Source organism: Suillus discolor (genome assembly GCF_016758755.1).
Source record: "Suillus discolor strain FC423 chromosome Unknown F5147scaffold_3, whole genome shotgun sequence".
NCBI lineage: Eukaryota > Fungi > Basidiomycota > Agaricomycetes > Boletales > Suillaceae > Suillus > Suillus discolor.
The window spans coordinates 1,378,233-1,398,351 of record NW_024541250.1 but is presented as its reverse complement, the minus strand read 5'-3'; the positions used below and the strand labels follow the sequence as shown (position 1 = coordinate 1,398,351).

The 20,119-nt window shown below is 47.1% G+C and overlaps 8 protein-coding genes across 8 annotated transcripts; 4 read left to right on the top strand and 4 right to left on the bottom strand.

The window, feature by feature from the left end:
* Positions 1-4: 4 nt before the first annotated feature.
* On the bottom strand, positions 5-2,347 carry F5147DRAFT_668496 (Alpha/Beta hydrolase protein). Its single transcript, XM_041435358.1, has 12 exons — positions 1,971-2,347; positions 1,825-1,910; positions 1,744-1,770; positions 1,652-1,693; positions 1,500-1,599; positions 1,294-1,447; positions 1,118-1,242; positions 976-1,069; positions 803-920; positions 722-747; positions 253-666; positions 5-203 (listed from the first exon to the last, which is right to left on the bottom strand). The coding sequence occupies exons 1-12, from the start codon at positions 2,210-2,212 to the stop codon at positions 135-137; spliced, it is 1,497 nt and encodes a 498-aa protein (XP_041299272.1). The 5' UTR covers positions 2,213-2,347; the 3' UTR covers positions 5-134.
* A 126-nt stretch (positions 2,348-2,473) lies between these two features.
* F5147DRAFT_603411 (uncharacterized protein) lies at positions 2,474-4,761 on the top strand. Its single transcript, XM_041432279.1, has 9 exons — positions 2,474-2,656; positions 2,711-2,880; positions 2,936-3,104; positions 3,158-3,266; positions 3,317-3,398; positions 3,453-3,847; positions 3,896-3,937; positions 3,996-4,478; positions 4,534-4,761. Exons 1-9 carry the CDS (start codon positions 2,538-2,540, stop codon positions 4,660-4,662), a joined length of 1,698 nt encoding a protein of 565 aa, XP_041299271.1. The 5' UTR covers positions 2,474-2,537; the 3' UTR covers positions 4,663-4,761.
* On the top strand, positions 4,749-6,330 carry F5147DRAFT_668492 (NAD(P)-binding protein). Its single transcript, XM_041435357.1, has 5 exons — positions 4,749-4,882; positions 4,934-5,278; positions 5,326-5,530; positions 5,579-5,896; positions 5,951-6,330. Exons 1-5 carry the CDS (start codon positions 4,845-4,847, stop codon positions 6,263-6,265), a joined length of 1,221 nt encoding a protein of 406 aa, XP_041299270.1. The 5' UTR covers positions 4,749-4,844; the 3' UTR covers positions 6,266-6,330.
* F5147DRAFT_668489 (uncharacterized protein) lies at positions 6,331-7,790 on the bottom strand. Its single transcript, XM_041435356.1, has 7 exons — positions 7,553-7,790; positions 7,385-7,503; positions 7,092-7,326; positions 6,931-7,045; positions 6,690-6,880; positions 6,545-6,642; positions 6,331-6,491 (listed from the first exon to the last, which is right to left on the bottom strand). The coding sequence occupies exons 1-7, from the start codon at positions 7,737-7,739 to the stop codon at positions 6,375-6,377; spliced, it is 1,062 nt and encodes a 353-aa protein (XP_041299269.1). The 5' UTR covers positions 7,740-7,790; the 3' UTR covers positions 6,331-6,374.
* An 86-nt stretch (positions 7,791-7,876) lies between these two features.
* Positions 7,877-10,924, top strand: F5147DRAFT_668487 (armadillo-type protein). The gene is made up of 12 exons (XM_041435355.1): positions 7,877-8,189; positions 8,242-8,395; positions 8,451-8,535; positions 8,586-8,672; positions 8,723-9,061; positions 9,111-9,201; positions 9,258-9,530; positions 9,587-9,666; positions 9,717-9,800; positions 9,854-10,017; positions 10,067-10,283; positions 10,334-10,924. Exons 1-12 carry the CDS (start codon positions 7,904-7,906, stop codon positions 10,784-10,786), a joined length of 2,313 nt encoding a protein of 770 aa, XP_041299268.1. The 5' UTR covers positions 7,877-7,903; the 3' UTR covers positions 10,787-10,924.
* On the bottom strand, positions 10,893-15,825 carry F5147DRAFT_668482 (nucleoporin Nup120/160-domain-containing protein). Its single transcript, XM_041435354.1, has 10 exons — positions 15,182-15,825; positions 13,083-15,128; positions 12,746-13,031; positions 12,493-12,698; positions 12,254-12,441; positions 12,037-12,202; positions 11,806-11,968; positions 11,546-11,756; positions 11,397-11,486; positions 10,893-11,347 (listed from the first exon to the last, which is right to left on the bottom strand). Exons 1-10 carry the CDS (start codon positions 15,747-15,749, stop codon positions 11,150-11,152), a joined length of 4,122 nt encoding a protein of 1,373 aa, XP_041299267.1. The 5' UTR covers positions 15,750-15,825; the 3' UTR covers positions 10,893-11,149.
* Positions 15,826-17,809: 1,984 nt separating this feature from the next.
* Positions 17,810-18,667, top strand: F5147DRAFT_199388 (uncharacterized protein). Its single transcript, XM_041428545.1, has 3 exons — positions 17,810-18,174; positions 18,228-18,494; positions 18,549-18,667. The coding sequence occupies exons 1-3, from the start codon at positions 17,974-17,976 to the stop codon at positions 18,552-18,554; spliced, it is 474 nt and encodes a 157-aa protein (XP_041299266.1). The 5' UTR covers positions 17,810-17,973; the 3' UTR covers positions 18,555-18,667.
* F5147DRAFT_199375 (cytochrome b5-like heme/steroid binding domain-containing protein) lies at positions 18,646-19,942 on the bottom strand. The gene is made up of 6 exons (XM_041428544.1): positions 19,727-19,942; positions 19,416-19,680; positions 19,272-19,352; positions 19,148-19,218; positions 19,007-19,100; positions 18,646-18,947 (listed from the first exon to the last, which is right to left on the bottom strand). The coding sequence occupies exons 1-6, from the start codon at positions 19,849-19,851 to the stop codon at positions 18,738-18,740; spliced, it is 846 nt and encodes a 281-aa protein (XP_041299265.1). The 5' UTR covers positions 19,852-19,942; the 3' UTR covers positions 18,646-18,737.
* Between the last annotated feature and the right edge of the window lie 177 nt (positions 19,943-20,119).

Below are 20,119 nucleotides of genomic sequence, written 5' to 3'. Positions count from 1 at the left end.
GATCGAAAAAAAAAAACACATCAAATTTCAAATTAGATTCAATGCAGCCACACAAGAACATCGGCTTGATCTCTCGATACTAAAATAGCGATGCTCAGCTATTGCGCTGAGTGGCTGTGTCGGCTCTTTGACACTTAGATGGCCTGATTGGCGAGCCATCTAGAAACTAGATCCTGTACTTCCGCAGGTTTGTCATGAGGGACGTATAAAGGGGTCAGCAGAATGGTGGAGCCCGAGTAACGAAGGACTCATCATATGGCCGGCACCCAGCACCGTAGCAAATGTCAGAGGGCCAACATTCTTAGTTTCACCCGCTTTTTCTCCATTAACGTACCAAGACCTCCAGCTCTCTTTCACGTATGCAGAACGTCCCGTCCAATCTAATTTATCTACCCACAGCTTGTTTGCAATCCAATTGCACTGCCAGTCATAAGTACCGGCATAAATCAACACTCTGATGTTCCTCTCCAAGAGGGCCGCAACGTAGTCTTGAGTGTGATGTGCCCACTTATCGAGGTGAGAGACAAAGTTCCGCCCGACAATACCAGAGCAGAGAGAAAATTTACCGGGGCTTTCAGCACCAAGTATTTTCCGCGTTTCTGGCGCATCAAGGAAATCTCGGATAACGGCCTCTTCTGCGTAGCACAGTTCTTGGTCTTCACAGGTCTTGAAATAAGCGAAGTAAGCAAGCTACGTCAAACTACTTCAAGAAACAACCAACCATTGAGACATCGTACACATTCCGACCTTACATGCAAAAATAATTTAGCGGCGATCTGTAGCGAATCCTGATTCAACTGACCGCTTGCCCACATTGCAGTACTAAGTTGCGCGTCGCAAAAGGCAACAGCAGCACCGCAATTCATGTGATCAAATTGGTCGATGCACCCATCACGCATCAAAGCTTGACACCGAGGTAGCTATGAGATGCGTCATCGGAAGACTGAGGGACAACGAATTAGGATAAATGCCCACCGCCGACTTCATGCGCACACAAGAGCTAATTTGTTGAAATGGTATTTCTAGAGCAGCAATGCCGCATTCAATCTCGTAACGCCCTTGGTATAAACTAGGATTCGTGAGAAACTTTGAAACTACAGTAAAGTCATTCGCTCACGTTGAGATATCAGTGATACCGTTCCCGATCACGATGCTATGAAGATTGATGGTTGGTCGTCCCTCTGCCTTCGCAATTTCATTCTGATCATAAATTTCGCTGGCGAAAACAGGAAGATACCGCCCCTTGAACCGACCATTATCAGAATCATACAAGATCGTGAATATGTTACTTACGCCGTATGATTCACCAGCAAGGTGCAATGGTCTACCCTCAAATTGTTTGAAAACCTCAAAGAAAATTGTGATGAATGCATGCACATTCTGAGCAGCATCCTCCGTCGTCTCAACTGTTTCACCAAAGTCGGCGTATGAGTAGCCTACCCCAACTCTACGTTCACAATTTCAAAAACAAACGTGAGTAATCCAACATATGGACTTACGGTTGGTCCAGGAAGAAAATATTGGCTTCCTTATTCCATGAGTACGGGTTCCAGTTGGTACCATTTAGAGATGAACCGTCAACGTCGATGCTACATGGCCCTAGCATTCAAACTGTTTAGATGTATCACATCATATAGAGTGATGCCCGCACCGTGTTCAAATAACAAGCCAAGCGAGGAAGAACACCCAGGACCTGTAGAGTTGTAATGAGGAGAAAAGACCCAGCGACACGACACATCACACCTCCATTAATCCACATCATCACATCATCTAGAGAATGCCATTAATATAATATGCAGGACGCCAAAACAATAAACTATGCACCAGTTTCTGGGTTCCTGCGGCTTTCAAAGAAGTAGAAGAACAAGTGCTTTGCTCCTTGATCGACATCAAGATAGCCAGTGTACGCACTGAACAAACATTTGTATGAATCTCTTCCACTCATATCTCGTTCAAATAAAAGCACTCACGAAACGGTGGGGTCGCAAAAGTCTGACTTTTTGATGCGAACGGCGTGGTGAGGGAAGCGGGCATGAGACAAAGTTGTGAAAGAGTCGACAGATGTAAGAGAAGCGAGGCTTTCTGGTACGATTGGAAGAGCGTTGGGAGCTGATTCGTTATCATGACGGAGCTTATCATCCGTGAAAGTTGTCTGCTTGTGAGCACCAATGCCCAGAGCTAGTGCAAGTAGAACCACTGGCCTGATAAGCATGTCTAATTGATGTCTTGAACGTAGCGAAGTAGTCTCGGTTTCGGACGGTATTTATGTAGATATCTGGAACCGAGACTACTCCGACGGGGAGGGAAGTTGCACATGTCAACTTGAAGCATCTGACATGGACATTTGCCTGACTTTGAGCTTATGTGAGCGTAGATGGCCAAATATAAAATTGACGTGACACAATGTGACACTGTCGTCACAGATTTCCCCATGCAGTCCGGCAAATGCCAGTTAGTGTAATTATACACTTCAGTTTTTCTTATTGAGCTCTGCAGCAAAGATTTGCGATTGGTTCTGGTTATCGCACTCTTTCAAAATGCTGGTGTTGTACGAGACAGCGATGGGCTATTGCCTGTTCAAACTGTCTGACTCGGCCAAGCTCGAGTCAGCAGATCTGTATAAAAGTTTCGAAACGCCAGAGAAGGCGACAAAATTGTACGTTCAAGATGTTCGTGTACTGGACACAACTCAACCTGTTTGATGGACAAGGTTGAAGCTAAAAGCACTTCACCGTTTTACGTCTACTGCAAACGCAGTAGAAGATCTTACTGCCGTGCAGGAAGGTAAACTGGGGAAGGGTCTGAAGAAATTCTTAACTGAACAGGTGGTGGAGAAAGCAAAACGGAAGGAAACCTTGGTAGTGGTCGACCCAAAACTTGGTGTGTTGCGTTATCTGTGTCAGTATCATGCATGTCGTCTTACACTTCTGACAAGCCCATTCCATCTCAAAAAAATTGAGCATTCAAGTCACTTCTCCTTCACCACCAGAAGATCATAGTGACTTGTGGAGGGGTATTCGAAGTCAAATCGCCTCATTGCTTGACGGCCTTGACCCAAAAGATCTTGCTACCATGAGCTTAGGTCTTAGCCATTCACTCTCACGGTGAGTTTATGGAGTCAAATTGTGAAAGCAGTGTTTGCAACATATTTCGGCAGATTTAAACTCAAGTTCTCTCCCAATAAAGTCGACACAATGATTGTGCAAGCTATTGCACTACTGGATGATCTTGATAAAGAGATCAATATATATTCCATGCGAGTCAAAGTAGGAGAGTTCATCGAATTTCAATAATCGAAGTCTCATTTGGCGTCTAGGAGTGGTATGGATGGCATTTTCCCGAAATGGGGAAGATTATCGTTGATAACCTTGCCTATGCTAAGGTTGTACGGACAATGGGTAAGTTTAGCATACTTCCTCAACCCACCGTTTGGTTGATATTGTTTGATCCAGGTTTCCGCACGAATGCTGCTACGACAGCGTTTGAAACCATACTGCCAGAAGATCTCGAAGCCGTTTTAAAAGCCGCTGCTGAAATATCCATGGGAACCGAGATATCTGACACCGATATACAGCATATACATGCACTATGTGACCAAGTCATATCCATAACTGCATATCGTGCGCAACTTGCAGAGTACTTACGGAATCGCATGAACGCAGTGGCACCAAATCTTACCGCACTAGTCGGCGACCTTGTTGGAGCACGACTTATATCACATGCTGGAAGTTTATTGAGCCTAGCGAAGCACCCAGCCAGTACGGTACAAATTCTCGGTGCAGAAAAAGCACTTTTCCGTGCCCTCAAGACCAAGCACGATACCCCAAAATACGGACTCATCTATCATGTGGGCTACTGATTGTTCTCGTCTGTCTAACTCGCTTACATTGCATAGGCCTCCCTCATTGGCCAAGCACCCCCAAAACTAAAGGGCAAGGTAATTCACTACTTCGAAAACCACAAAGAATTCGTCAGGCTGACATATTGCCATTGAGATGGCCCGTATGGTTGCCACAAAAGCCGCACTTTCAATCCGTGTCGACGCATTGACGGACGCTGATGGAAAATCAGAAGAGACTGCTCCTTCAATAGGGCTTGAAAACCGCGCAAAATTGGAGTCTCGCCTACGTGCCTTGGAACATCAAAACGATTTGTCTGGTGTGCGAAGATTTGCAGACAAAAATCAACAACCGCAACGCTTTGAGATGAAGGGTCAGACCAAGACATACAATACGGATGCGGATGCTGTGGACTTGGTTCCAGCACAACGCGACCCTCTGGAGCTGGCAGTGAAAGCTGTTCTCGACGTGAAGGAGGAGAAGAGGAAGGCGAAAGAGGAGAAACGTGGGAAAAAGAAAGCCGACAAGAAGGCGAAGGAGGAGTCAGATGATGACCAAATGGACGTCGAGGAGGAGGAACCCAAGGACAAGAAACGGAAGAGAAGAGAAAGCGAGGTCAACGGTTCCGAAGCTCCTAAGGTAAGCAAATTTATGTTTTCATCTCTGCAACTCGACCAATACCAATGAACTGCAGGAGGATGGAGAAACGGAAGCGGAACGCAAAGCCAGAAAGAAGGCACGCAAGGCTGAAAAGGCTGCTGCGGCAGCTTCTCAAGTGGACAGTGACCCGCCAAAGAAGAAGAAAAAGAAGACGGAGGTGTAGTCTGTCAGAGTGACATGAGAGTTGTAGTCGGATTTTATTTCTAGCCTTCGCCTTAAATACAATATTTTGAATTTCATTGGAATGATATTCTCGCTGTCATCTGGTGTAACGACTATGATTCTAGGTCACCGGTAATTATAATCGCACTAGGAACGTCTCACGCACGTCTTTCTCCGGATGTCATGTCGTGGCCAGTTATCATCGTGACAGGCGCAAACAGGTGCGGCGAACCAAGTCGTTCATAACTTGGTCACTACTGAAATACACGCAGCGGCGTTGGTTTGGGAATTTGCCAGCGTCTGCTTGTTCAACTAATATCCAAATCCCCAACAGACGCCCAACCTCATTACAATTTCCACGTCCAAAAAACGACAACCAGCGACGCCTCCTTGGATGGGTTGACCCTAATTCTTGCTTGTCGCAGTAGACAACGAGGAGAGGCTGCTCGCGACCAATTGTACCAGTTTTCCGACGAACAAGTTCGTCACCAGGAAATACTTCCAGGATACGATGGACATGCCGAGACCTTCAGAAAACACTTAACCATTGTGGTCCATACCGTAGACTTGTCGCGCATTCAAACGGTATGCAGATTCGCTGACGAAGTTATCAAAACGTGAGTATTCAATGTAGGCGACGTGCAAATAGTTGACGGCACTTTAGGTACCCATATGTATCGCATCTCATTTGTAATGCAGGAGTCGCTTCTTTCGTCAGCATCAATTGGCTTTTAGCTCTCAAGCAATTCACCATGAACTGGGTTGAGGCCGTGACAGCTCCTATATTCTACACGCAAGAAGTTGGACAACTCAGTCAAGACGGGTTAGGGTGGGTATGGCAGTGCAACGTCTTCGGACACTATGTCCTGGTATGTGTAGTTTACCCCGAATTCATCTTATATATTGATTTGCTCCAGTTTCGATCCTTGAAATCCCACCTAGCAAAATACCAAACGTCTACTGGTGCCCGCGTGATTTGGATGTCATCTCATGAATCAAACCCAATCTATTACGATCCTACAGACTGGCAGTTGGTCAAAACCGCGCATTCATACGAAAGCTCAAAATTCCAGATGGACTTGATCGCCCATCGACTAGATCAGGTGTCACTCCAAGACTCTGACACGTTACCCACGCGACACATGATAGTACTACCTGGTGTGGCTGGCACAAACATCGCCAGCGCTCTTTTGGATACTTTCTCATCATTGTGCATGTTCTTTGCTTTCTATCTCGTGAGTTATGCGCTGCTGTAGCTAATCCATTTCTAATAATTCTAAACATCTTAGGCTCGTTTTCTTGGATCTCCGTACCATCTCATAACTGGATTCAAGGCAGCCATCTCTGCAGTACATCTCTGCTTAGTGCCGCTGGCTTGCCTTCCTACAGTTAGCTTGACAGAGTTTGACGATTCAAACCCTACAGCTACGGTTGAAGTGGGCTTCCGTTATGTCTCAGAATGTGACAGATGGGGTAAAGAGCGTGTTGGTACGATGAAGTTGACGCGTTCCAAAGAGCACAACAACCAGTGTGATGACCTCTTGGAACATTGCGATCGGCTTTTCACTGCATTTTGTGAAGCGGAGGGACGTCCAGTACATTAACGAGCCCACCAGATACATTTGGACAATAATTATACCCCTATATATGATTGAGCGAATTATTATTAATGATAGTATTCATCGGGGGAATAAATATGCAACTGCTGCCCACTCAAGATTGTGACGGCAGCTCTACTGCAATTGTTGGTGTTGAACGAAATAATGGAATTGTTCTTATGTTATCCGGTGCAGGACCTATAGCGTCCATCTTCTTACGGGCACGGTCAGTCTAGACAAGAATAAGTGCCCAGTCATTTTAACCAATGCATAGCCTGAACTCACTATGACAGAGCTCGCCATGCCTCTCTCCAAACCCTCCAGCAGCGTACATGCCTTGCAAAGATCATTACTAGACATGTACCCACATCTTTTGCATGTTTCTGCAGACAAATCAGTATTATAACTATGTGAAAATGACATCACTGACGCTGGGCCTTTTGGGCTGCCTTTATTTCTTCCTTAACTTCAAATGCTTCGCCAGAGTGAATTATATCTATGATAGCACTGGGTCTAGCAGCCTCTAAATCTTTCAAAAACGTCCGTGCATGTCCTCGATAGGCGTCGGGCGAATATATACACTCTGTTGAAAAATAATCCAGTTTTTTGAAGTAAGCGTACCTACAAAACCAACTCAGTCAGAACAAAACTACCCATGTCACAGTACTCACATGACAATTTCCTTCTCATAAGCGTACTTGAAGGGCTTGGATCGTTTGATTGTATCCTCCCCCTGGGTACAAATTAAAGTACACCGTCCAAGTCGAGCAATATCGCCACGCATTACTATAAAATTGTCAGTGCAATGCCGTAGACATTAAGGTTGACCCACTATTCATGAGGACAGTCTCCGCAATGTCATCTGCGTTGTGCCCAGTGACGATATGATCAACGTTCAAACTAGCTGCACCCCTGTCAAGCGCCTGTCTGCGAAAGACACCGCAAAATGTGCAGTTGTTTTTCTTTCCTATTTGTTCAACTATGGCATCCATAGTCCAGCCATAGAGTTCATCATATGAGAGTATTTTTAGGGGCATATCATATTGCTGTTGATTCCTTTTAACTGTCTGCATGAGGTTTAATCAATATGCAAGATACTCCGATACAGCACACTTAATAGCGCACTTCTAAGGAGTCATCTCTATAACCTGTGATCCCTTCATCGATAGACAAGAGAAATAAGTCGAGGCCGTAGTTGTACCGCTCGTTCAAGGTCTTCATGACATACGCGAGGACGGTGGAGTCTGCCACAAGAATAATAAGATGCCAGATAAGTTTGAATAATAGTCTTACCTTTCCCGCCAGAAGCACCGATTGCGACTCGATCGCCTGGCTTAAACAGCTCTGATTCTGTGATTGTATGATGGACTTCTGTCTCAAAGACGAAGAAGAAGCAATCCTTGCAAATCTGCTGCCCTGTTTTAGGGCGTTTTAAAATTGCCTTTGCGTCACGGCATAGCGAGCATGATGTTGGTGCCATGTGTTATAAGGTCTTGTCACCAGCCTGAGTGAGCGTGGTGGATCATTAATGTGACCTGCTGCCAGGGGTCAAGTGACTCAAGTCCAAATTTGGCACATATTCTCAAATCCCGGGGTCCTTCCCATGCTTATTTTCTGATTTGTTCTCTAAGCTTTCTGGTCAACATGCCGAACGAAAACAGGAAACGAGGCAAGAAGCATAAGAAAACACAGGAGCATAACCAGCCCTCTCGCGACACCAATGAAGCACCTCAAAATGCCGAACATCACAATCGGCCGTCATGGATAGTCCCTGCACAAGAATTGGAGGAGCCCCATCCGGAGGCACCATTTGGTTATGTAGACCCTGACATAAAGGCATATTTCAGAACCGTCGACGACCAAATTCGAACTTGGCAGCAGGAGAGACCTTACGAGGAGGATCAAGCCGCAGACCTCGATCCGAATGAAGGTTTGGAATAGCAGCTGCGATGCAGAAAGTGTTTGACAGTGCTTGCATCTAGCAAAGCGGATATTCCTCGTTGCCGCACTTAGTGAAATGTCTGAAAAAGAGAAACAACTGGCTACGGACCCGGATTGTTCTGTTGTTCTAGAACGCATGGCGCACTCGATGGATGACTTTGTTCGAAGGGTGTTTTTGGATAGTTTGAGCGGCTCGTGAGTGGGAGCAGTTCTTCGTAGTTTGCCTATCCAGATGTCAAGTAATTTGTAGATACGAGGCGCTCATCAAACATCGTTTTGCTTCGCATGTCTGTCAAACACTGTTCACAGTAGCAGCAGACACCGTCTCGCGCGAAGTAAGCATACCTATTACCGATCCTTCAGTATCCCCCTGATTGGTTGCAAGACTAAGGGCATATATCCATCTGTCCCCGATTCCAAGGACAAGGGTGAACTGCGCACTCTGACACGCCTCATCTTGGATATATGTGAGGTTGGTCACAGCTTCTTAGAAATCCTGCGCCGCAATAAACTGTACAACAGGAACTCGCACCGGTCTTCACGTCCCTTGTAATGGACCCTTTTGCCTCGCATGTTCTCCGTGCTCTGCTCCTCTTGCTATCGCCTACAAAATCTGCTGCAAGTCATAAAGCACAGTCGAACATGCGGTCGAAGAAAAGCAGCGCGTGGAAAGCTCGTCAGGGTACCATGAAATCTGTATTCGCTGACAATAAGAGCTACGATCGTATTGATTCTACTCGATCGGTGCCGAACGAATTTCGCGAGGCTGCTACCAGGTTTGTGCGCGTCTTAAAGAGCGAACTCAGCGACAACGAGGTCCGAGCATTGGCTGCCAATAAAGTAGCCAGCCCATTACTTCAGGTACATGTCATCCAACATTCAACCAGATGCAAACTGATCAACTTCGCAGCTTATCCTTGAGGTTGAAGCCGATCATGGTGAATCTTCATTGCCTGGTTCTCTTATGGATCACGTCCTGGTCGGGATTATTACACTTTGTCGTGAGTTCCCTGACACGCTGTCTGGGGTATCTCGATCACGTATTGAACGGTGCCAGACAGAAAGCCTGATGAACAACTGGAGGCATCTGACTACCTTGTCACGCTTCTTCGAGACCCAACCTCCTCTCACTTGCTGGAGACGATGGTTTCCCGTTGTCCTGATCCCGCGTTTACGATACTTTGGGCGACTTACTTTCAGGGGAAGCTTGCGAGGCTGGCTATACATCCTGTAGCTAACTTCGTGGTAGCTAAAGCTACAGAAAGGTTAAATCCCACGCAGTTGAAAGGTGCTCTTGAGGAGCTGGAGAGCTCGTGGAATAAGATCATTGGTATGTAATGATCACCCACCTGGCTTACTCGTTCTTATCATTTCGCATTAATGTAGTATCAGCGAGAACTGGAGTGTTACGCGCCATGATCGATAGAGCATGCACGCTTCGTGCTCACGAAAAGGATATCTGCCAAGTATGGTTTAGCCATTCATAAAGTTTACTGAATTAAGGCAATCTTGATAGGCTGTGTGCAACGCGTTTCAGTTATTTCAGCCGAAAGATCGTAGTCACCTTGTGTCATGTGTACTGGTTCTAAAGCCTTTTCAGGTATCCATTCTTTTTTACTCCATAATGACATCAAACTCATAAACATTTCAAAGGAATACTTGGCAACAGGGCTTACAAAATGCAGCTCTGAGGATACGCAGCAAAGCTCGAAAAAAGGCAACGTGGATGATTCAAAGGAACCAAAAATTCAGGGTGCCTTAATTCTGCAAAGTCTACTTCGGCTCAATGAACCGCCTTGTACGATGGTTACCGAGAGGTGGGTTAGGCGTTAAGTCGAGTGATAAGATTGACGTAAGCGATTACAGCATCAAGTCCCTCTCCACAGAAGATCTGATCTCCTTATCTCAAAATCCGATAAGCTCTAGGGTTATAGACGTACTCTTTGACTCGGAAACTGTGCCTTTTAAAGTGAAGCGTGCTCTTGTCATGTCCCTCATTGGTCATTACCACACACTGGTAGATGACCGAATCGGAAGCAGAGTGGGAGATAGGTGTTGGGCGTTCGCCGATCCATATTTAAGAGTAGGTCATTCACATAATTGCCGCACTCAATTTTACAAATATTTGTGCAGGAAAAAATTGCGCGCTCTCTCATAGCACACGAGCAATTTCTTGCAGCATCCTATTTCGGAAAATTTTTCGCTCGGAACATCAATTTATATCTTCTACAACGACGACCAGACGAGTGGCGAGAATTGCAATCACAGAGTAAATCAAGTTCTGGATCAACCACATCTCCTCCAGCGCCCTCTGCGACAGCGCCGAAGCCAAATTCTGACGATGCTGAGGTCTCTCGTCCATCTAAGATATCCAAGAAACGACGAGGCCGGCCTGAAGACGAGATCGACGCTGTTTTCAACGCGAATTTGGGGGCGATGACCAAAAGAATTGCCGTCAGTGCGACCGGTAGCTCTGACAAATTAGTTGTACAAAAACCGGATCAGGGTCTACAGGATGTACTAGGAGCGATACGAGCAGCTCCGAGTGACGATGGTGGCCGTGGGAAGAGGCAGAGGAAGTCTTAAATGTATCTCCATCGAACCAATTGTTCTTGTTCTCGTTTACTACTCAGGCCTCGGACCTCCGTAATTGATTATCGAAAGAAAAATAAATCAACGGCGTTTTGCATACCTGTCTTTAGGACCAGGTTGCTCGTCTGCGCACTGGTACGGGGCTCGCAAGGTGGGATCGTATGGCTCTGCCATGATTATCAATGTATTGTCCCAGCAGCATCACAATGAAGTCCAGTGATACTTTGATTCTTCTTTTTAGTCTCAAACACCGACTCTCGCAGCGCCGTGGGCCAGCGACAGTCAATGATTGTCGAACACATCGTATTGTATGTACACGTGGTGGCAGTCAGATATACAAGACAGTGCGCACTATGATCAAACCGCAAAGCGGCTCATCTTCTGCATTCGTTTGACACGGTTGTTCACCTCCGTCTGCAACTCGGTGCGCAGTTTTTGTCCATGTGTGGTCAATTCGTTTTGGGCAGAAGCGGCCAGCACCTGGTCGATCAGGGTATATGGGAGCCAGGTGACACTAGCGGTTTTTTGGGATGCATGCGAGAACGCAATGTTGGCCTGAAGGACGGCTTGAGGAAATCGGGGTGAGAGAAGAGGAAAAACAAACCTTGCGCAAGAGTGAGAGCGAGTGCTCTAGTGCACTTTCGATGATGTCGTAGCGGAGACTCGTTCTTATAAGATATTCATGATGGTTTTCCTGCACATCAGTTAGCACAGCCATCCGTGATTCATAAGCTGATGAAAGGCGGCACATACTTCCAGCGAGTGGACCAACCAAGGAGGCGGAGGCGAAGACCTATCGGACGACAGAATTGTCTCGAAAGCAGTCTTACTGTACTTGCAGTCCGTCTCTACGCTGTCGTGCCGCTCGAGCGCGACACGGAGGTACCGCCACCCACGGTCGGCGGGGCTGCCAGGCCACGAAGAGACGTTGTCAGTGAGTAGCCAATCTGACGTGTCTTCTTGGCTGTGTTTTTTAAGTGAGTGCACAGTTTACAGGAATGAGGTCAACTCACAGTACGGTTTCTGGGTTGCGAGATAGCCGCAAACACTGGCTTGTTAATGTCGTAAATAATTCGCTCATATCAACATCGAGGCTTCTAGCAGTAGCCATCGCCATGTCGAACTGGTTTGCTTGGCCCAATCGGAGTACGATCGATACCGGTGAAAGCAGAACATCTGATGGGGTAAATGTTTACGTTAGTACGTGAGTCCCACGGAGGTCTAGATTATGAATATGAACTAGCCTGCAGCGGACAGAAGTGCGGGATCTCTTCGGATCAACCACAGTCGAGCAGAAAGTAACGTGTAGTCGTACTTAATGTTACTGAGATTGATGATTTCTGAATCTTGTTTGTCCCTAGTAAACGTTGAATCGGGAATATTTTTTGAAAGCTTCCGTCGCTTATGAGGCTAGTGGCAAACGTCAACAGCAGATAATGAAAAATGATTCTGACCACATACCTCAGCATCAAGCATGGCACTTGGTGGAGTTTGTATCACAATCCAAGCGCATTTGGTGGCCAAGAGGGAAAGAGAATTGATAGCGAGCAGGTATGCCTCAAGCTGCTCTTCCATCAGGGTGATAACGTCAATTGACTGAGCGGTGTTTTCCTTGAATTTACGTGCGCGTTGATACATGGTCCGCGCGGCTGGATCAAGGGTTTAAGAAGTGATGCGAATTTAGACGGTCGAAAACTTACCGTTGCGATGGTCCCCTCTGCGCGTATACCACGTGTAGAGTATCCTTGAGTAGAACGGACGTGCTCGAGGGTCTGTGTTGCGTGCTTTGAACGCTAATGCATCTTCAATCTCGGCCGAAAAGGTAGCAAAATTGAACGACATCAATTGCTCGATTGTGCTTTCCTCGCACATTCGATAAACCAGCTGAGAAATGCATTCCCTTTTCCTGTAGCCATTGTGAGCGAATATGTGGGGTTTGAACGTAAGACATACACGCTATCATATGGGGTCGCGATGATTGCTGAGTATGCATCTTCATAGAAGCCGAGATCTATATATCCTCGAATGAGGCCGAACCACAGCTCAGCTGTGTCAATGTCCTGGGGTGCAACAGACAGCGCAAGCCGAATGAAGGACACTTCTTGCTGAACCAAGCCATTTGACCTGAAAATGGCAGATGCATGGATGTAAAATGTGAATTCAGAATCGAAGAGCACAGCTCCAGGTAAAACGGAAGCTAGCGTTTCCGCATCCTCCAATGAGAGCCCACTATCATGACCTATAAGAGAACCGTGAGCACGAAACTGTCGATTTCAGACGACGTTCTCACCAAAGCTTCCAGCAACTTTTTCCATCAGCTGGGCAGCATCTTCAGCACGACCAATATTGATGTATAGGCATGCAGCAATGAATACTACGCCCGGTGTGCGCGGTAGCCATGCCAACATTTCTCGGGCAACTTCGTAGTATCCCAAAAGGCGGAGACGTTCACAAAAGAGCGCTTCGAACTGCGTCACCCGAGCAGGGGAAGTAGACTGAAGCACGCCGCTCGCGTCCAAAAAACGATGAGCTGCCCCCGGTAGTTCCATCGTCTCACCGGACTGACCTGCGAGGCGGTGAAGTAGCGAAAAAGTCGGGACAAAACGAGGCTGATTCCTAGACACATGCATATTGCTCATTCGAGCAATTACATCGTCAGTGGTCAATAGTTCGTCCGATGCCTCTTGTTCACCGCCTGTGTCTGCTGCAGGTTGGCGTGCTACAGATCGTAACATCGCCAGCCCTCGGAACACTGCGAAGACTTCTTCTACTAGCGAAGGATCCCATTCCTTCAGATCATCAGCTAGGAAGAATAGTAAGGTGACCAGTGCGATGCATATATCATAGCGGGCATGCACCGTCGTCGTGATGTATGATGCGGATAAAGCGGTCGTCCAATCAGATCGACTGCTTGGGAGCAATAGCTCGACTTCATCCTCTTCCCGCTTTACTTCTTGTTCGAAGCCTGCGACGAGATCAAGGATTATTCGGACGGCACCGTCGAGGTCTTCTATGCCTTGCAACCGTGCTATAATGCTGGCTTCTGATGGCTCATCAAGAGAAGCCTTGAAGTTGAAGCGCTGCGCTTGGTCTTCAATAATATCCACGATGGAAAATGCGATCTCTTGATGGAGAATATCAACAATCCTGGTCTCCAGATTTTGAAGCGCCTCGTGCCCTATCTTGTCGCAAAGCGTCCAGAGTATGTCCAAGACAGCAAAATGAGGTTCCACTGGGAGGGAGTCCGAAAGGTACCGGTGAACGTTTAGTGGCAGGTCTTCCTTCACATAGACACCCACACGTTCTCGTTCGATCACGATCACTTCATCTCTGCTTTTCCCTTTACCTAATCCCAGAGGCCAGCGGGCGCTCCGCTCAACTTCACGGCAACGTGCAACAAATCCCTCCCAGTCTCTTTTGAGCGCATTCCAATACCGATCATGCTGCAGTGCCCCTGTCTGTGGGTCCTGCATTAAATTCACAGTACAGCCGACAACCGCAGCGATGTTCTCTGCCGTAGTGGGGTAAGATGATGTGAGTTGAGGGGGTGGATGTGGTCCGGAGACTGAGAGGCACGCATCTGTGTACTGCTCCACAGCAGTCCGCAGAGTAAGTGGAGAGAACACGCCTGGTCTCAAAATTGCCGTCATGAATTTATCGGTCAACGAACCGGGGGAGCGAAGGAGCTCGTCAAGATTCGTAGGAGTCAAGTCCGTCTCTTCCCCATAGGTAGCAGTCTCCCAAATTGCATCAGAACCATCAGTCACTGCTATATTTAACCTAGTTCTCTCCGTCATGGAGGACCCTTGACGTTCCCATAATGTGTATAGGAAGTCATCGTTAATTATGAAATCTTGAAGGTGACAATGAGCGCTGGAAGCAGAACATTCGACGGTTTGAACCTCGCGCATTTGATCGGAGTTAATAGCAATGAGTTGGAAGTAACCACCAGACTGTGGATATGAAGGAGTTGGCGTAAACGCAACGGCGTACGTGGTTTCATCGTCGCCCCCATTTCCAAATATCCGGAGGAGATTACGTGGCTCAGCTCCAAGAAGCTCAGATTTGATGCCGTTGGAAGTCACATATGACTCTCCTGACACCTTGCCTGACAAAGACAAAGTTTTGGAGGCAACACAGCCACCTTTTGCTGTCCAAAGTCGTAAAGTACGATCCCGTGAGAGCGTCCACATATAGCCCAGCTCGGTGGGCTGCGGCCTGCTAGCAACAGAGAGAATCTCTGACCCTGCAGAACTCGAGGATTGTAAACTAGGCAAATATGAAGTGAGTGTTCCCAGAAATGAACTTGGGGAGTAAACATGTTCCGCCCAAAGGTCTACGCAACAGGGAAATGTCAAAGACTACCCAACGGACGTTAAAGGTACATACCATGGAAGTTGTCATCTCCGATATTCTCAGCTTCTATGCGGACAAGGGAGCCATTTGTCAACCCAATCGCCACGCATAGTAAACCTTGTGCTTGCACTACGCCATAGAATTGTTCTGGCACGTTTTTTATTATATATTCTCGACTCCACTGTTTGGGCAATGGATCGTGCCATAATCGCGTCGGGTTGACGGTGGGTAGAACCAAACGGAATAATGAGCCGCTGGAGATTACTGCCAATACGTGTAACTCCTTCTCGCCCCATGCGAAAATAGCTGGAGCGGGCAAGACTGCAGAGGGGAAGACGAACCGAATCGGGGGAACATCAGTGGAAAGAGAGATAAGTTCCAATATCAGACCACCATGAATAACGCGTAGAAGGATTGTTCCTGTGTGAGGGGCATAGAATGTTGATGAATATGAAGCGTGTTCTGAGGACGAATCCGTGTCGGTGTGTGGTGGGGGGAGTGGCAGATTTCGACGTTCAGTCTGAAGAACTTGGGATATGGCATTAGAGGAAGGATAAAGCGACGAGAGCTGAGCGGCAACGAGAATGTTACCACTATTCATTCTGATGCTATAGTAGCCAGATGATGCACAAGACGATAGAGCAACAAATGGCTTGTCCCTGCAAAGAAAGGTCAAGGTCTGTGCTACTAGAAAACAATAGACGCCCTGGCGGCTTAACTTAGTTACCTTTTTCGGCTGACAAGCGCCAAATGAACTTTAGCTTGCAACGTTGATCATCTCCCCCCGATAGGCACCTAACCCAGCCCGGCAAAATAAGCTTCGTGTGATACCGGCGCGCCTAGTAGCTTGTGCTTTTCGTCATGGGACAGCATGAAGGGTATGTCTGATCGAGACTGTCCACACTAACTCATAACTAATCATGGACTCCTGTATCAACTTCAAACAGACACAGTACATACCAGCTATTATACTACTTCGGTATTAATCATATCGAAAGGAGTACATATAGCACTCGAGATTTTATACATTTCGAGTCTGTGTGCTGTGCAGCTGCGTGCAACCACCAGCCTGATATATTACTACCATGCGGACATGAATAATTGATGGGTCATGATGCTCAACGGAGTCAATTATACTGATCTCTTGTTCGATTGAGTGGTCTGATTGGGCCAGGACGATAAGTAAAAGAACTTTATGCATTTATGGACTGAGTACTGATCCATCGGATGCGCATTACCTACAGCACATGAAATCACGGTGCTGGCGTAAAGCTACTCTCCGGCTATGATTCATACATTCTTCCGATATCTCGCCTTATCTAGGGCTTCAACATAACCGCGCCGTACTAAAACATCACAGGTGGCGCTGAATCCACGGCGGATCCCATCACGAACACGCATTGGTGTGTATGCCGGGCATTAACGATTCAAGTCTCAATCAGGTATATCATACATTGATGGTCTTATTGGCGAGCGAACCCCAAAAATCTGTTGCTCGTAACTGGTTCTCAGCGCAAAAAAAATGTTGCGCCACATACCAGGAACAATATACATGCTCTGGGCCCAGCGGTTGCGGCCACTACAACGTGCCTTGAGAGTGCCCCCAGGGAACGGATCAGAAGATTTAGTAAATGAATGAAAAAAGAACATTCCTGTAGCTGGTAGTAGTTTGAGCCTAGATGAGTCTCCTTGTCACGAGATGATCCCATGACACCCTTAAGGAGACGGTCGGACAGCCATTAAGAAGTTCAAGGTGTCGTACGAGTCACATCTACTTCACGGTCAGCTTGAAAGCGGAGGTTTTTAGAGATTTGGTGCACGGGATCTTACACCATTGAATAGTGCACAGGTACCGCTGAGACCAATCTGTTTAGAGAAGGTCTGGACCGGCTGCATGAGTCGGCCGCGAAAGACTTCCATCCACGTTCATATGCCCCTTGTTTACACGCCGTATTGCTCGACGGCCAATTTGAGGAACCGCCAGGTCGAAGGCACGTCGCGATACATTGTAAGATGGGCCTGCGTAGAATTGAAAAGAGGCTCTGCCAGATCCGATGCTATATCAATCTGTCGGTCTTATTCGTGACTCCCGCAAGCGAGTTGTAACAGATAAGATTGACCTTTAGTTCAACCGGCCAACTGTGAGAGTGCGGCCGAGCCGAAGGACTAAAAAACGCACGCAGACAAACACGCGTTGCTAATGATCGACCCCAAAACTGTCGGCAACGACCTCAAGGCATGTACAGAAAACACATACCCTGATTTTTATGTCAACTTTTGCAATTTTTATGTCGTCTACGACCTCGAGAAGACGGCGCGGTATAGAATAAGCTAATAAGCATTAAAACTTCCCGATTTGTCGGTACCGTCCACACTTGTAGGGCTTTATTATGCTACGTTGCTTCCCGCACTCACAGTCACTACAAGCACTGCGATCATGATCCATCAATCATCCAGGCTGAGAACAACCAAGGGTAGATCGGGCAGACTATTATGACTCCCCATCATCAAATTGCAAATCCACTTCAACGCGACTCATCTACTTCGCGGCACATCCAATTTAAACCGTTAACTTGTTCTTATTGACCGTCCTCGTGCCTACACTAAAACCGTTGTATTATTTGTGATACTTCACAGATCTCGGCGGCCCATCCTCATGTCTCCAGGTAAGACCTCTATAAAGAAGAGCCACTCACTCCTCTTTCCCCAAAGTGCTCGACTACATCGCTAAGACTTGAAGTCCACTCGAGGTTCACAACTATTACTACTTTGCTGCTTAAATCTCACTCATCTTCTCGAATCCATCTCCTTCTGGCAACACATTTATGGACCAATTAGTGTCATTCGAGGCTCTCCTATTTCCTTCTGACGGACGCAATCCACATATGGTGGCTTTGATGACAAGCCCCATGTCGGTACCCGACCCGCATGCTCCATATAGCACCCTGCCTTCTCGGATGCCACATCCTGAAGTCTATATGGACTACATCGCCGAAGGCCTCGGTCCCCGAGCCTGGCATTATCATGTGAGCACAAAGTCACATATCATCTCTGCCGAAATCTGACGTTGGACTCATAGCTCGTCGAGGCTCTCGACGGTATGAACAAAAAATTCGTTAATCCTTACGTTATCTACTATCCGACCGTCTCTCGTGATGGGATGCCCTTCCCTATCAATAAGTGTATCAGGGAGATCCAGGGGCGATCATTCAGAGAGGCAACTGCGTGGCGCGGAAATATCATCATCGCCAAGTATCGGGAGAGCCCCTTCTCATCAATGGTCAATGGATCAATCGCTGACTTCCCAATATTGAGGAACTACTTTATGACGCACGGTGCGCCTCAGGTAAGCAAGCGAGTGGTCCCTTGTCGAAGACATCATACTGATCATTACCGTCAGTCCTAAAAAAACCGGCACTTAGCTGTATGCGGATGCCGACCCGAAGATGCTTCTGTGACACGGACAATCTACTTCATGTCATGACGAAAAAAACTTATGTAGATATGCTAGATGCAACACTATCCTATATACATGCCATACGTGCCTATTATCTTTATAATAATGGACATCAATAGCTCTACCTGTAGATTATAACTCCTCACGGATTGGCACCTCCGAATTACCCTTAGAATGGGACATGGGGTTAGAATTCCCAGTTGTTGGATGACCTTTCTGTTCCTTCTTTGCATCGCAATGTGCAGGTATCGGACTCGTGGGATCAATCGGGTGGTGCAAGACCTTGCCAACTTTGTAGTATGTTTTGTGCTCTGCAAAGAACTTCTTCCAATGTTGGACGCCCTACATGTGTATTGACAGATTAGCCCTGTGTGAACGCTGAAGACGTCATCAACACTGACCCTGAGCTCGTCATCGGTCAGACCTCGTAGGTCATGTGTGCGGTGAGTGGCAAAACATCCTGTACCAAATGACCTAGCTGCGTCTACCCCGACCCTGCAAATAATTGATAAGGAAGTCGAGGAAGCATGGCATATACCCACATATGGTGATAAGGACCTCCAGGACCGTACGTCCTGCTACCACTCGAGACGTCAAATACGTCACCATCGATCTACACGAGAATGATGAGGTGTATGGACGATCACTTGAAACTGTTGACCATACCGCGAGGTACAGGGGTTTTGCGGGGTCACGCCCATCAAATGTGGCCAAATATGTTTCTGAGAACAGGCGTCCATTCTGCTCCTACAATGTGTGTGTGGAAAAAGTCAGGGATATCGATGAAGAACTTAATGGAACCAAACGAACTGGCCAATATGTCTTCAGCCGCGCCCACTTTCCTTCGTATTCCCACAGGAAGCTGCCAGTGAAGAACTTGCCCGCAATGACAATAATGAGAATTAAATACACAATGAACTTCAGCAGCCCGAGGAACCCTACTTCCTGCTCGGCAGTAGGATCCTCTTCCGCAGGACCAACTTCTTCTCCTCTGGCGAGTTTCTCCTCACGCTCGCGATTTCTTTCAAGCCATGCTAGGTGCTCCTGTTCTTGCTTCTCTTTATATTGCTTATGGCTATAAATCGTTAGTTGATGTCTGCAAGCAGGTAACGGCCACGTACGCTAAGAAGGGTTGATTCGCAGCTTTCTTGGTCACCTTCCTGGTAGGGTCGGATGGGTCCTGTGTCATATTGTCCTCTGTTGGTGGCTTTGGAGCATCACCATCTGGGTTCCATATCCAAGACATGATTCGTGTGCGACCTCGCGGATGCAGAAACGATTCTGCCACTGAACACAAACTGAACACTTCTGAAACGTCGCGGTATTAACTCGGAAGCAATGCAAGTTAAAGCTGTTTGCACTTGTGTGGGCGAACTGTTGTCAATGTTCGCACAAAGGTCTTTGCAGCTGCCTAATAGGAACGTAGGGACACACTAAGCCCTGGCCCTCGGATGCGTCGTTGTACTATTTGCATTAATTCTAAACACGACCGTGTCTGTTTAATAATGCAAATA

What these genes read in the sequence shown, in the direction of transcription:
- F5147DRAFT_668496 (XM_041435358.1), bottom strand. Translation starts at nt 2,212, where the DNA reads ATGCTTATCAGGCCAGTGGTTCTACTTGCACTAGCTCTGGGCATTGGT. An exon ending in CCGCAGGAACCCAGAAACTG is followed by an intron (nt 1,771 to 1,824) that starts GTGCATAGTTTA and finishes GGCATTCTCTAG; the next exon opens with ATGATGTGATGATGTGGATT. An exon ending in TGGCTTGTTATTTGAACACG is followed by an intron (nt 1,600 to 1,651) that starts GTGCGGGCATCA and finishes TTTGAATGCTAG; the next exon opens with GGCCATGTAGCATCGACGTT.
- F5147DRAFT_603411 (XM_041432279.1), top strand. Translation starts at nt 2,538, where the DNA reads ATGCTGGTGTTGTACGAGACAGCGATGGGCTATTGCCTGTTCAAACTG. An exon ending in CTTAGCCATTCACTCTCACG is followed by an intron (nt 3,105 to 3,157) that starts GTGAGTTTATGG and finishes ATATTTCGGCAG; the next exon opens with ATTTAAACTCAAGTTCTCTC. An exon ending in ACGGTTCCGAAGCTCCTAAG is followed by an intron (nt 4,479 to 4,533) that starts GTAAGCAAATTT and finishes AATGAACTGCAG; the next exon opens with GAGGATGGAGAAACGGAAGC.
- F5147DRAFT_668492 (XM_041435357.1), top strand. Translation starts at nt 4,845, where the DNA reads ATGTCGTGGCCAGTTATCATCGTGACAGGCGCAAACAG. An exon ending in ATCGTGACAGGCGCAAACAG is followed by an intron (nt 4,883 to 4,933) that starts GTGCGGCGAACC and finishes AAATACACGCAG; the next exon opens with CGGCGTTGGTTTGGGAATTT. An exon ending in TGTTCTTTGCTTTCTATCTC is followed by an intron (nt 5,897 to 5,950) that starts GTGAGTTATGCG and finishes TAAACATCTTAG; the next exon opens with GCTCGTTTTCTTGGATCTCC.
- F5147DRAFT_668489 (XM_041435356.1), bottom strand. Translation starts at nt 7,739, where the DNA reads ATGGCACCAACATCATGCTCGCTATGCCGTGACGCAAAGGCAATTTTA. An exon ending in GGCAGCCCAAAAGGCCCAGC is followed by an intron (nt 6,643 to 6,689) that starts GTCAGTGATGTC and finishes ATTTGTCTGCAG; the next exon opens with AAACATGCAAAAGATGTGGG. An exon ending in GCATGGCGAGCTCTGTCATA is followed by an intron (nt 6,492 to 6,544) that starts GTGAGTTCAGGC and finishes ATTCTTGTCTAG; the next exon opens with ACTGACCGTGCCCGTAAGAA.
- F5147DRAFT_668487 (XM_041435355.1), top strand. Translation starts at nt 7,904, where the DNA reads ATGCCGAACGAAAACAGGAAACGAGGCAAGAAGCATAAGAAAACACAG. An exon ending in TCATCTTGGATATATGTGAG is followed by an intron (nt 8,673 to 8,722) that starts GTTGGTCACAGC and finishes ACTGTACAACAG; the next exon opens with GAACTCGCACCGGTCTTCAC. An exon ending in TCGCCGATCCATATTTAAGA is followed by an intron (nt 10,284 to 10,333) that starts GTAGGTCATTCA and finishes ATATTTGTGCAG; the next exon opens with GAAAAAATTGCGCGCTCTCT.
- F5147DRAFT_668482 (XM_041435354.1), bottom strand. Translation starts at nt 15,749, where the DNA reads ATGAATAGTGGTAACATTCTCGTTGCCGCTCAGCTCTCGTCGCTTTAT. An exon ending in GTGCCATGCTTGATGCTGAG is followed by an intron (nt 12,203 to 12,253) that starts GTATGTGGTCAG and finishes GTTTGCCACTAG; the next exon opens with CCTCATAAGCGACGGAAGCT. An exon ending in CGCAACCCAGAAACCGTACT is followed by an intron (nt 11,757 to 11,805) that starts GTGAGTTGACCT and finishes TAAAAAACACAG; the next exon opens with CCAAGAAGACACGTCAGATT.
- F5147DRAFT_199388 (XM_041428545.1), top strand. Translation starts at nt 17,974, where the DNA reads ATGGACCAATTAGTGTCATTCGAGGCTCTCCTATTTCCTTCTGACGGA. An exon ending in CCCGAGCCTGGCATTATCAT is followed by an intron (nt 18,175 to 18,227) that starts GTGAGCACAAAG and finishes TTGGACTCATAG; the next exon opens with CTCGTCGAGGCTCTCGACGG.
- F5147DRAFT_199375 (XM_041428544.1), bottom strand. Translation starts at nt 19,851, where the DNA reads ATGTCTTGGATATGGAACCCAGATGGTGATGCTCCAAAGCCACCAACA. An exon ending in GGCTGAAGACATATTGGCCA is followed by an intron (nt 19,353 to 19,415) that starts GTTCGTTTGGTT and finishes CACACATTGTAG; the next exon opens with GAGCAGAATGGACGCCTGTT. An exon ending in TGACCGATGACGAGCTCAGG is followed by an intron (nt 18,948 to 19,006) that starts GTCAGTGTTGAT and finishes ATACACATGTAG; the next exon opens with GGCGTCCAACATTGGAAGAA.